The sequence below is a fragment of the Myotis lucifugus genome, unplaced genomic scaffold (genome assembly GCF_000147115.1).
Source record: "Myotis lucifugus unplaced genomic scaffold, Myoluc2.0 scaffold_81, whole genome shotgun sequence".
In the NCBI taxonomy this organism is placed as follows: Eukaryota; Metazoa; Chordata; class Mammalia; order Chiroptera; family Vespertilionidae; genus Myotis; species Myotis lucifugus.
This window is the reverse complement of record NW_005871129.1, coordinates 891,508-905,837: the sequence shown is the minus strand read 5'-3', so window position 1 is coordinate 905,837 and position 14,330 is coordinate 891,508. Positions and strand designations below refer to the sequence as shown.

At 36.7% G+C, this 14,330-nt stretch overlaps 1 protein-coding gene across 1 annotated transcript in view; it reads left to right on the top strand.

Annotated features, from left to right (window-relative positions):
* MIS18BP1 (MIS18 binding protein 1) overlaps positions 1-14,330 on the top strand; it is a 58,913-nt gene that overhangs the window by 15,128 nt on the left and 29,455 nt on the right. The window contains 7 exon segments of the mRNA XM_014457595.2: positions 443-544; positions 1,351-1,728; positions 1,731-1,828; positions 3,958-4,031; positions 6,266-6,396; positions 11,345-11,432; positions 12,551-12,708. Coding sequence (XP_014313081.1) covers positions 443-544; positions 1,351-1,728; positions 1,731-1,828; positions 3,958-4,031; positions 6,266-6,396; positions 11,345-11,432; positions 12,551-12,708 — 1,029 coding nt within the window.

Here is a 14,330-nt window from a genome sequence, read left to right as displayed (position 1 = left end):
CCGCCAGTGTGATTCAGTGGTTAAGCGTAGACCTATGAACCCCGGTCAGGGCATATGCCCAGGTTGTGGGCTTTATCCCCGGGAGGTGGAGTGCACGAGGCAGCTGATCAATGTTTCTCTGGCATCATCAGTGTTTCTCTATCTCCCTTCCTCTCTCTCTAAAAATCAATTTAAAAAGCAAATATATTTTTTAAAAAGCTTTGAAAGGAGGTTTAAAAAAAAATTCTCAGCATGATGTAAGTATAGAGAATGGGTTGAAGGCATGAGAAAATAATAAAGGAAAAAACTTATGTAACTAATATATTATAGAAGTCTATGTGCCTATATTTGTCTGGTCTTTACTAAACCTAAATCTTTATTTAAATATTTTTAAAAGGTATTTTTTTCCTTCTCAGTGACTAACACATCTTAACTTCTTTCTAAAAAAAAATCTCAACCTCAGTCCAAGAAGTTCCTCTAGAACCATCAAATATCTTACTCCCGGTCAAGCCAAAGATTCAATGTCAACAGGCAAAGAAAGCGCCTCTGCACAATTTAACTTATGGTAAAGTGCTATTGGTTTTGTTTTATTTGAATGTATTGTTAAATGTTCTAGATAATTATTTTCCCCATGTAGGCAGTAAATTTTGACTGTGGATGAAAGATCTATACTAATAAAAGCCTATGTGGTTGTCATGCCCTCACGCTGTGATGCCCTCATGCTGTGATGCCCTCATGCCATAACAGTCCATCACCAGGAGGCTGCATGCACAGTGGGCATGTGCGGAGCCTCAGAGGTGGTCCCGGTGGCACTGCGTGGCAAGGCCAGGGATCCTGGCGGCTCCATGCGGTGAGGTCGGGGGTCCTGGCAGCTCTGCCTCCGTACAGCGAGGCCAGGGGTCCTGGCGGCTCCATGCGGTGAGGTCGGGGGTCCTGGCAGCTCCGCCTCCGCACAGTGAGGCCAGGGGTCCCGGCGGCTCCGCACTGAGCTGCTGAGGTGAGACCCCCTGTGTGGGGTCCCCTGGCTCCAGCTTATCTCTTTGGGGCAATCCATCAAGGAGCCCCAGGTGGGTGGGCAGGGCCTACCTCTTTGGGGAGATGGATCGTGGGGCTCCCACACTGTGAGAGGGCACAGGCCAGGCTGGGGAATCCCACCCCACCCCACCCCACCCCACCCCGTGCACGAATTTCATGCACCGGGCTTCTAGTTAAATCATAAAAGGCAGAAGCACTCAGAAAGTCTGGGCAGGAGTATTCTTAACCTGAAGACTTCTTTTTAATATTAAGTTTTAAATTTTCCTGTTTCTCTTTTAATTTCATATGATTCTTCTGAAATTTTTATTTGACTTTGTATTTTTTTTTTTTTTGCAGAGCTTCCAATTCTGAACCAAGAACATGAAAGTGTTTCAGCTGCAGTAGTCTCCAACAGGGCATTAACTAGAGCTCAGTTGGCAAAACAAATTCTTTCAAAGGAGAATACAGTTGCAACCACTAAGTTAAAAAAGAACACATTTGTTTTAGACGACATTAACTCTACCTATGAAAAATCCCAAAATACTACTGCTGAGACTCTCAATACTAACTGTGTTTCTGTTAAAAATGACAGTCAATTAATGATTTCTGATAATGAGGTCAGAATAAAAGGGACTTCACAACAGGAAATTAAAGGAAGAAATGAGAAAACAGTGCCCAGAGAAACTGATCTTCCAGGTTCCATAAACGACACATGTAAAATTGTGCTTGCAACTCCAGGGTTAATGTAACAATACCTCAGGGATCAAAGAGATACACTTCAAAAGCTTCTTCCAAGTATATGCCAAACTACTACAACGGAGTAAAAAATAATAAGGTAGGAAAACTTTTAAGGCAGATAAGTATTATCCCCATTCTTTAAGAGCTTGAGCTCTTATGCTCTCTCATTACTACTGTTGAATGTAGAGGCAGTGGGTTGAAAGCAAGAAGGCCCAGGTGTTAAGTCTTACCTTGGTTGATTATTAGTTGCATAGCCTTCAACAATTTACTCCCTTTAGGGATGAACACTGATTTTATTCCTATTTTTAATCCCCCCCTCCTAATTCTTGAGGTACTATTAACAACAATTAAGAGAAAGGAATTACGTATAGCACCTAAAGATCTGAGAATTTTTTGTGTTGTAAAGTAACTGATCAACAAAAGACTTCAGACCATCCAACTATGTTACATTAGGACAGTGATGGCGAACCTTTTGAGCTCGGCATGTCAGCATTTTGAAAAACCCTAACTTAACTCTGGTGCCGTGTCACATATAGAAATTTTTTGATATTTGCAACCATAGTAAAAAAAAAGATTTATATTTTTGATATTTATTTTATATATTTAAATGCCATTTAACAAAGAAAAATCAACCAAAAAAATGAGTTCGTGTGTCACCTCTGACACGCGTGTCATAGGTTTGCCAGCTCAGCATTAGGATATTTGCTGGAGAAACTGGAATGGAACAGTAAGTTCAAGGAGAAAGAGATAAAAGGTTAAGTTTATAGTTGTTAAAGGTTTGTCCATTAATTTTTAAAAGGATGATGGTGGGCATTTTCCAGACAGAAGCCAGGGTCTTTATGAAGTTCTCAGTTTCTACCCAACAGCTCCTTAAAATATTAAATCATGTCATCCTCTGCTCGAATTTCTCTAGTAATTTCTTATCTTAAGAGAAAACACTAAGCCTTTACCATGGTTTACAGAACTGTACAAAATTCAGTTCCTGGAGATATGCAGCCTCATCATATAGAGCTCAACAAATATTTGCTGAGTGAATATTTTGACATTCTAAATAAGCAATATGGTATGGGGTTCTAAAGCCAGAATTCCAGTTTTGTAACCCATCTGTGCCACTAACTAGCTATGTGTGACATGGGCAAGTTATTTATATTACTTAACTAGGCCTTACAGAGTTTCTTTATCTATAAAATGAAGTTACTATCTCCCAGTGTTAGGAGAATAATCTGAGTCAATGCATCTAAAGTGCTTGGGACACTATCTAGTATAGCTTTTATTTTTACTACCATCTGACTTACCTGATGTACGTATCTCAGGTGGTTCCCAGTGTGGAAGTAGAAAGAATTTTATTGCCTCTTCCCCAAATCCTACCTATAATTTTTTAAATGAACATAAATGTGAAGTACAGTAACTAAGAGCACTGTTCCATTTTTAACATTTTTCTGATTCAACATAAACTAGCACTGGAGAATGTCTTTATATATAAATTTATAATTTTATGTATAAAGTAAGTGACTTGTCAAATTAGTCGTTTTATGACCTTGGGCTACATATCTCATCAGAATTAGTTCAATGTTAAGTTGTTACATAATAGAAACAATTTCCTACCACTGGTGTTCACAGAAATTTTCCTTATGATAGAATTTTACTTGTCTTAAAATAAGGAATTCTCTGCTATTCAGATATTTGCTTTGGAATACAATGCTGTTAAATATAGATTCCTAGCAATTACCTTTATAGAAAATTGAATGCAACTTCAAATCAACTTTGCAAAGAAAATTATGTGCTGTGAGTTTTGAGGAGTAAGAGCGATGGTGACATACATGTATATTACACAACTAACCCCTTTTTCTCCAAGTTATTGGGTCTTTGGTGGGACTTAATGTTTTAATGACTACCTTAGGATTTTAGGTGATACTCTCCCTCCCCCCGGGATTGAGATACTAGATAATAAGAATATATAAAGTATAATTGATTCTGGGTTGGAAACAAACTATGCAATATGATTTAAGCGCAGTCTTTCTCGCCATTCATCTTTTCTGTTTTATTGTTTACAAGAATTTTATCTTACTGATATTTAAAATAGAGTATGATTTTTGTATAGATGCGCACTAAGGAATCATTTGGATTACTTATGAGTTTTTTCTTTTAATTTAATGTAAATTGATTTTGTAATGCTTATGCTACAAGTAATGCAGAAAATACATACTTTATTTTATGTTTAATTAGGTAGTCCAGCTACAGGAATGGATGATTAAAATCATCAACAATAATACTGCTATATGTGTAGAAGGAAAATTGATGTAAGTATAACATTTGAATATTCATATATATGTATATATACTATATTACCATTGATTTCAGAGAGGAAGGGAAAGGGAGAGAGACAGAACATCAATGATGAGAGAGAATCATCAGTCAGCTGCCTCCTGCACATCCCCCACTGGGAATGGAGCCCATAGCCCAATTGGGAATTGAACCATGACCTCCTGGTTCACAGGTCAATGCTCAACCACTGAGCCACACCAGCTGGACTTGAATATTCTTTTAATAAAATAAGACACTATGTATAAGAGCTTAAAAGGAGAAGCATGAGAAATAAACAAAGACTGTCTAGATTGCAAAGTAAAGGCAAAAATGGTAAAATGACTATATATTGATTGTAACCAGCTTTCTTATTTTTGCCTTATAGGTTATTTTTAAAATAGTGACAACTCAAATTTTTATACACAGTGCTTGATTTTTTCCCCAGAGGTTTTAATAAGTTGACGGGTATTTGCTGCTTAATTATATTTGGTTAGTTAATATTTACTTACATGCATTTTAATTCAGAGTCTCACATCTAAATTTATATCTGGGATAACCAGGTATAAATTATTGCTTCAGACAAGGAATCAAAATTATTTTAAAGCTTTGTCATACAGCTACATATTAAAATACGGCACTTTCTGGTTCTCCCTAAAGTGAAATATCAACAGGTAAGGGCTTTGCTTAATTCTGCTAATCTATTAGCACCATTTCCTAGTTTTCAAAATCAATATCTTAGTGATAAAGAAATTTTTTTTTGTAAAAAAACATGTAATGAAAACAATACAGGATATTACTATTCAAAGGTACTGGCCTGAAAATTTATAAGTTGAGTATATAAACTCTGTCTTGCCCACTCCATTTCTGCCTGCTGTGTGCCCATTTTCTGAATATCCAAGAGGCAGTGTAGCTTGCCTTGGTTGGAATTCTATTGCTGCTGCTTACTGACTGTATGACTTGGGCAGTCTCAGTTTTTTCATCTGTACAGTGATAATAATATTACTACTTTTGAGGTTATTTTGAGGATTAAATGAGTTATATTTTTAAAACTTGAGAACAGAACTTCAAAGTGCTATTTAAGTGTTAAATAAAATTAATAAAGCAAAAAAAAACCAGGATGAGAAGTAATATCATATTAAGATATAATGTATGAATTTAGTCCCATTTGACCAAATGTATAGAACTTTATTTTCTTATTACACTTAGATTTAGTAAGTTTATTCTTAGTTATCTAGTAAATTGGAGAATGTTCAACATTTATCTAATACATCTTCATATTTCATTCTATTTTATACTAGTGGCCCGGTGCACGGATTTATGCACATTGAAAGGAAATTAATTAGAAGAAATATTTTAATATCACTGTTCGCCCTTTCTTTATAATAGAAGTGTCAGAGATGAAAGAAAATTAGTAAAATGTATATGAAAATAATATATAAATTGATTAATAAACAGTAACAACATGATATAACAACAAAAACATATAAAAAAACAAAAACATATAAAAACATGAAATAAAACAACATTGATAAAAACAATGACTGATTAAAATTGATTAAACTGCATGCTCGAGTCAAAGTTTATTTTTAAATTGCCAGTGTGTGTCATATGTACTGGATGGATAGACGGTTGGTCACTTTAGCCTTTTATATGTATAAATTTATCCTTAGCTTCATTTGAGGAAATATAAAGAGTAGATATATGGGTAAATGATTTGATATTGCAGTTTGTTTTTTTCCTGGAACTTTTTCGTACTTTCCAAAGAGGAGGGTAAAAACATTTGGCTGTATAGTGAGGATTGAAAATCCACAAGTGTAGATGGATCCAAACTATATAATTGCATGAAAGCAAATCAGTATAGGCCCCGATAAGAGAGTTAGGAAATCATTCTTTGGAAGCTGAGCATCAGGATGGAATCGCAAACATTGTCAACACCAGATATTTAGAGATACTCCCTGCTTCCTTACTAATGATATATTTTATACTAGAGGTATGTTTGATCACAGCACAGTTTCTTTGCACATACTGGTACTCTGAGGATCACATTAAGCATGCAGTTGAGTTCTGCTGCAATGTTTGGCCCTCAAATGTTTTATAATTAGATTATAACATTGTTAATGTAGCTGGAATGCAAATTTATTACTTTCTATTATAATTTGATGTACTTATCTATGTTCATTGTGACTGCTGTGAGTATTTTGGCCTTAACTAAGCTATATTTTCCTCCTAGAGACGTCACTAATATCTATTGGCACAGTAACGCAATTGTAGAACGGATTGAACACAACAAACTTAAGACATTATCAGGCAACATTTATATATTAAAAGGGATGATAGACCGGATTTCCATGAAAGAAGCAGGTAATGACTCATTATTAATTGATAAGTCATTTTAATAAGTGAAGCAGTTAACCATATTTCTAATCGTAATATATATTTTTTACTTTTAATTAGGTGTTTTAAAACTGAATCAGTCAAAACTAAAAATTAAAAACAGAATTGACCACATTATGTAAAACTATTTGACAGTTTAAATAAGTCCAGTGATTTTTATTTATTTATTGTTTTAATTAAGGGAAGTGTTCCTTATTTGGAAAGAACTGCTTTATAAGAATATAATGTAACTCCCTAGGTTCTCTCTTTGTTGAACCTGCCCTACACAGCCCTAGTCTTGGTATAATCTGATTTTCTGCCTGTGACTTGCACACAGCTAATAGGATTGAAGAAACCACATCTGAGCAGTCCGAAGGTTGATGCTCTATCCACTGAGCCAAACCGGCTAGGGCTACTTCATATTTTTACAAGCACCTGCTCCCTCCTTTTAGGAGGGGGAAGGGATAGGGGAAGGAGGGTATGACCTGAGCAATAAGAACAATCAGAAGAACGTTTTCTCATATATTCTCATTTTCTTGCACCTAGAGCTGCTTTTATATGGATGAATAGTCCATATTTCTGTCTGTGTCAGCATCTGCATTTGTACTTTAGCTCCCATTTTCCCTTTTACTCAAAGATATCACTGTAGTAATTCTCCCTTCTCCTATCAAAAATAATTCCTCTTTTCTTTTTTTAGAGAACAGTCCTTTTAACCACACTTCTTTTAACTACTCTCAATTACAGCAAAGCAACTCAGAAGATTTGTTATATCTAATTTCTCTTGAGCTTTTCCCCCATTTTTTCCTTGAATTCTCTTTCATTATGCTTTAATCCCCAATTCTTCACTGAAGCAGCTCTTATCAAGTCACCAATGGCTCCCACATTGCTAAATTCAGTATAAACTTGACACAGTTAATCTTACCTACCTCTTTGAAACACTTTTTAAAAAATCTTTATGTTGAAAGTGTTACTTACATATGTCCCTTTTTTCCCCCCATTAATCCCTATTAGCCTGCCCCTGTCCCCTCACCCAGGCCTTCTCCATCCCATTGTCTGTGTCCATGGGCCATGTATATATGCATACCAGGTCCTTGGTTGATTACCTCCTACCCCCCTTCCCTCCCCTGCCTGCCTTCTGAGATTCCTCACTCTGTTCCATGCTTCCATGTCATTGGATCCACATATGAGTGAGATCATGTGATACTTGTCTTTCTCTGACTGACTTATTTCACTTAGCATGATACTCTCCAGTTCCCTCCATGCTGTCTGAAAGGGTAAGCAATTCTTTTTTACTCCTGCATAGTATTCCATGATATAAATGTACCACAGCTTTTTTATCCACTCATCTACTGATGGGCACTTGGGTTGTTTAGAGATCTTAGCTATTGTAAATTGTGCTGCTATAAACATAGGGTGCATACATTCTTTCTGATTGGTATTTCGGATTTGTTAGGATATATTCCTAGAAGTGGAATCACTGGTCAAATGGCAGTTTCATTTTTAATATTTTGAGGAAACTTCATACTGTTTTCCATAATGGCTGCACCAGTCTGCATTCCCACCAGCAGTGCACTCACTAGGGTTCCCTTTTCTCCACATCCTCTCCAGCACTTGTCATTTGTTGATGAAACACTTAACTTGGCTTCTAACATACCATATTCTGAATTTCATGCTATCTCACTCCCTGTTCCTTCTTTGTTTCTTTGCTCATTTTTCTTTTTCTTTGCCTCTTAATAATGGGGTAGATTAGGGCTTTTTCTACATTCAGTACTATGCTGATTTCTTTGAGGCTTTAAATCTTAATCTGTGTGGTGACAAATGCCAAATTTATATCTCTAACAAAAAATACTCTTCTAGCCACTCAACTTACTTTCCATCTGCCCATTTGACATCTCCATTAGGATGCCTATAGGCATCTCAAACTTAATATAGTCATGTATCACTTAATGACAGGGATTCATTATGAAAAAACATTGTTAGGTGGTTTTGTGATGTGAACATTATAGAGTGCACTTACACAAACATTGCTCCTAGGCTACAAACCTATACAGCACATTACTGAATACTATAGGCAATTGTAATGCAATGGTAAGTATTTGTATATCTAGATATGTAGAAAAGGTACAATAAAAATATGGTATAAAAGATAAAAAATGGTAACCAGTGTAGGTAATTTACCATGAATAGAGCTTACAAAATGAATTGCTCTAGGTGAGTCAGTGAGTGAGTGTTGAGTGAATGTGAAGCTAGGACATTACTGTACACTACTGTAAACTTTATAAACACTGTACACTTAGGCTACATTAAATTTATAAGAAAACATTTTTCTTCAATAAATTAACCATAGCTTACTGTAACTTCAACTCTAAACTTTTTAATTTTCAGCTCTTGCAATAACTTACCTTAAAACACAAACACATTGTACAGCTGTTTAAAATCTCTCTTTAGAACAGTATGGAGTTTTCTCAAAAAAACTAAAAATGGAACTCCCATTTGACCCAATGATCCCACTTCTAGGAATATATCCCAAGAAACTAGAAACACCAATCAGAAAGGCTATATGCACCTCTATTTTCATAGCAGCACAATTCACTATAGCTAAGATTTGGAAACAGTCTAAGTGCCCATCAGCAGATGAGTGGATTAGAAAACTGTGGTACATCTACACAATGGAATACTACGCTGCGGTAAAAAAGAAGGAATTCTTACCATTTGCAACAGCTTGGATGGAACAGGAGAGCATTATGCTCTCATAATATCACATGATCTCACTCATTTCTGGACTATAATGAACAACATAAACTGATGAACAAAAACAGATCCAGAGACAGAGAAGCATTGATCAGACTGTCCAACCTCAGAGGGAAGGTAGGGGAGGATGGGAGTAAGGGAGAGATCAACCAAAGGACTTCTATGCATGCATATAAGCCTAACCAATGGACACAGACACCAGGCGGGTGAGGGTATGAGTGGGGAGGTAGGGGGGCATGGGAGGATAAAGACATAATGTAATACCTTAATCAAGAAAAAAATTAAATAAAAATAAAAAATCTTTCTTTATATCCTTTTTTTTTAAAAATATATTTTATTGATTTTTTTACAGAGAGGAAGGGAGAGGGATAGTCAGAAACATGGATGAGAGAGAAACACCGATCAGCTGTCTCCTGCACACCCCCTGCTGGGAATGTGCCTTCAACCAAGGTACATGCCCTTGACCGGAATCGAACCTGGGACCCTTCAGTCCGCAGGCTGACACTCTATCCACTGAGCCAAACCGGTCAGGGCTATATCCTTATTCTTTATTAATAGCTGTGAGTAATGCATTGCACTGTGACATCATAACATTGCATTGTCACTAGGTGATACCCGTTTTTTGATGTCACAATTACAAAGTCACTAGGCAATGCAAATTTTTCAACTCCATTATGATCTAATGGGACCACCTTCATATACACACGCAGCCCATCATCGTTAACCAAAATGTCCTTATGCAGTGCATGACTGTATATCTAAAATCTGATCTTCTCCCTTAAATCTGCTTAATCTATAGACTTGCCCCTCTTTCCAGGCTTCCAGAGGCTAGCTAAAATCCTTGGGGACATCCTTAAGTCCTAGATTTCTTTCCCACACACATTAATGTGTCAGTATGTCCTATTGGCATTATCTCCATAATATATTCAGAACCTAGGCTTCTGCTGACCATTGTGGTCCAAACCTCTCTCTCGTTCTGAGTGATTGCAGTAACCTCCTAACTGGTCTCCTTGTTTCTCCCATTATACTTCCATAGACTCTTCTCAAAATAGCAGCTATTACAGTCCTATTAAAGTCAATAGCTTAACTTAAAACCCAAGCACATTATACAGCTCCTCTGGTCATAGCATTTCCATAGCTTTCTTTCTCACTCAGAGTAAGAGACTAGGTCTGTAAAATGACTCCAAGGCCTTATAATCTCATGCTCCCACACTGCCTTTGTTACCCATCTGAGTATCCTCCTGGTACTAGTCTCTCCTCACTACGCTTTAACTTTACTAGTCACTTTGTTCTACAAAGGCAGCCTTTTGTTTTGTTCTCTCTGCTTCCAATGTTTTAACCTCATATTGCCATGTGGCTTACTTCAAGTCTCAAGGTTTCCGATGCTATTTCAGTAAAAATATCTCTATCCTTTTTTTTAAATCTTTATTGTTGAAAGTATTACAGATATCCCCTTTTGTTTGTTTTTCCCATTGACTGCCTTCACCACTCTATTGTCTATGTCTGTGGGCTATGCATATAAGTTCCCCGGTTAATTACTCCCCACCCACTCCCGCTTTCCCTCTGAAATTTGTTAGTTTTTTCTGACTATACTTTTTAAAAATATATATATTTTTCATTGATTTCAGAGAGGAAGGGAGAGGGAGAGAGAGAGATAGAACCCTCAATGATGAGAAAGAGTCATTGATTGGCTGCCTCCTGCACGATCCAGGGGAATCAAGCCTGCAACCCAGGCATATACCCTGACTGGGAATCGAACCATCACCTCCTGGTTCATAGGCCATGACCTCTTGGTTCATAGGGCGATGCTCAATCACTGAGCCACACCAGCTGGGCTTGACTATCCTTTTTTAAAGATGCTGTCTGCATGAACACACTGATATTTCTGTTCCCCCTCAACTGCATAATTTTTCTGCATAGCATTAATAAACATCTAACAAGATATTTTACTTGTTGGTTTGCCTTCTGTTTCACACTAGAAGGCAAGTTCCATGAAGGTATGGATTTGGGTTGTTTTGTTAATTTCTGAATCCTTGTATCTGCAACAGTGCCTGACTGGAACATAGTAAACAGTGTGTGTGTGTGTGTGTGTGTGTGTGTGTGTGTGTGTATTTTTTTATGAATTAATGACATATCTTCAAAATTCTAGGTTTTTAGATAATTTTGTTTGTTTGTTATTACATAGGCTATCCATATTATCTCATAAGGAAGTTTATGTTTGGCTTTCCAGAAAATTGGAAAGAGCACATTGATACTTTCCTAGAACAATTAAGGTAAAGTACTTTTTATATTTTAAAAAAACAACTTTATTGAGGCATAATTTTCATTTGATAAAATGCATCTATTTTAGGTGAGCTTTTAAAAATGTATACTTAACCAGTATGAAGTGGTTTTAATTTCTTTTTTATGGAAAATAAAACCTTGGACATTTCAAGGAGTCATCCTTATTCTATCCTTTAAGAGTCAAATAGCTGTTAAACAGGAGTCTGAAGTTCATGGTCCTTTTTTCTTTTATTCATTCCCTCTGTAGTTATTCTGTTGGTACTGGGGAAAACAAGGGAGAATTTGGTTAATTCTTGCTTTTAAGGAACTCATAGGAATGGAGTGATGTAAGTTAATTAGTCACAAAACAGGGACTGACAATTTTTTCTGTAAAGGGCCAGATAGTAAGTATTTTTATGGGCATGCTCTACTACAACTGCTTCAACTAGAGGAAAAGCAGTATCAGTTCCTTAATGAATGTGGCTATGTTTCAGTAAACTTTATATTGTACTTGAGTTTTTTGTGGGAAAGGGGATAGAAGCCATGAAGGCTTAAAGTATGTAAGGTTAAAAGTAATCTATACTCTGGTGAAGAACTTTAGCTGAGGGAATTTTTTTTATTTTTTGGTATAGTGTTAGTGTTAAGGTTAGGTTAGGGTTTGGTTTGAGTTCAAAATTATGGTTAGACTTAGCTTTAGGATTAGGTATAAGGTTAGGGCTAAAAGTTAGTTACGTTTAGGATTAGTCTTTGGTTTAGGGTTAGTTTAAAAATAAGGTAGGGCTAAGGTTAGTTTTGAGGTTCGGTGTAATATTTGGGATTAGGGTTAGGGTGATGGCTCAGTTTAGGGTTAAGTTTTAGAATTACAGGCTTATTGTTAGGGTTAGTTTTAGAATTAGAGTAAGGTTTCTGGGTAGCTTTAGGGTAAGGGTTAGGATTAGGTTTAAAATTAGGAACAGTGTTAGGATTAGAGTTATGCTTAGGGTTGGTATATTATAGTTAGGGTTAGAGTTAGTATTTTATTTAGGTTTGAGGTTAGGTCATAGGAGAGTTTCATTTTTTTGTGGGTTTTAGTTTTTTGTTTTCACTTTTTTGGAACCAACATTAGAGAGAAAATAATGTATGTTTTTAGGGCTTGTGAAAAGAAAAAGAAAAAGGCCAGACAAAAACAGAAAAGTAGAAGATTTGTGCCTGACATAGGAAAGTCAATGAAAAATGATGCAGGAGTAAACCAAACAGATGGCCTCCAAAGAACCAGCACCATTTATGACCTTGATTGTAACCATTTGGGTATGTTTGCTCTTTTCTTCTCTATTGGTACAGTGATGTATTCTTACATGAACCCCATATTGTTAATTGTTAACAATGCATATAGTCTTGAGTAATCATCTGGTCCTAAAATTTGTGATTTTTCACTACTTGGAGAAAAACTACAAAGCAGATAGCTCATAGTCAGCATTCAACTTACTTCATTAAATGTTACCTTTTAATTAACCTGATAAGCATATCAATGAAAGATAATTGTTCTTTCAGTTTCCTAGACACAAGGTATTTAGGCTGCTAACCTACCTCAAACCTATATATTAAACTAGAGGCCCAGTGCACAAAAATTTGTGCACTTGGTGCCGGGGGTTCCTCAGCCCGGCCTGTGCCCTCTCGCAGTCTGGGACCCCTCGGGGGATGTCCACCTGCTGGCTTAGGCCCGCTCCCCAGGGGGATTGGGCCTAAACTGGCAGTCAGACATCCCTCTGGCAGCCCAGGAGCCCTCAGGGGATGTCCACTTGCCAGCGGGGAGCAGGCCTAAGCTGCAGTTGAATATCCTTAGCACTGCTGAGGAGGCGAGAGAGCCTCCTGCTACCACCGCTGTACTGGCAGCTGTCAGCCTGGCTTGTAGCTGAGCAGAGCTCCCCCTATGGGAGCACACTGACCACTAGGGGGCATCTGCTGCATTGAGCATCTGCCCCCTGGTGGTCATTGTTTGTCATAGTGACCAGTCATTCCCAGTCGTTCTGCTGTTGGGGTCAATTTGCATATTACCCTTTTATTATATAGGATACTGTATGCCTAATTTGTACCAAATTTTATTCTTGTTAATAGACAATACCAGTTTGCTTTTATGGGGGTAATGGCATATTTTTTGAATGACCATTACTATAAAGGTAGCTGGCAAAACTGTTCTGTGTCACCTCTTTGCCAAAACTATAATTTGCCTCACAGCCTTTTCTAGAAAATATAGATGAATAAAAGTTAATTAGAATCTGTTGTATAAATTTCTGTCGATTCTACCTTGACCTTATAACAAAGAGCTTTACAGGATTGCTTCTACCAAAATCATGGCACCATATTGAGCATAAGTTCCCCACTGCACCCCACTTCCCTGTGTTCATAGGGCCTTCCTCTATAATTTTGCTTATCCTTTCTAGTACAAAGGAATGGATTAAATATGTAGATGACTGCTTGCTCAGAGCTAGCTAAAAGTCACTCTATTCTAGTTTCTTCTCAACCTTTCCTCATTTTTTCAAAAGTCATCCTATTTGCCTGTAAATTTAAAATATTGCTCATTGTCATTTGCTAGACCATCTTCAGTATTCTGGAGTCCTGGGGCTACAGCAACTGCTATATACTTTTTTACTCTTAAATATAAAATTCCTAAAAGTATATCTCACTTTATCATTTATTAATCTTCTTTAGTCTTAGATCTTAAGCAGTGTTTTTCATAAATTTTTAAATTGTGAATGTTACTGGTGAAGTGTTTGAAGATACAAATGTAAAATGCTAAAGTTTGGTAAACTATTTTACATGCTACCTGTGTCCATAAGAAAATAATTCAACAAATAATTTTTAAAGCACTTTCCATGAATCTTGATCTTTGTTAGCTGTTAGCAATTTAGAAATGAATAAGAGGAGATGAT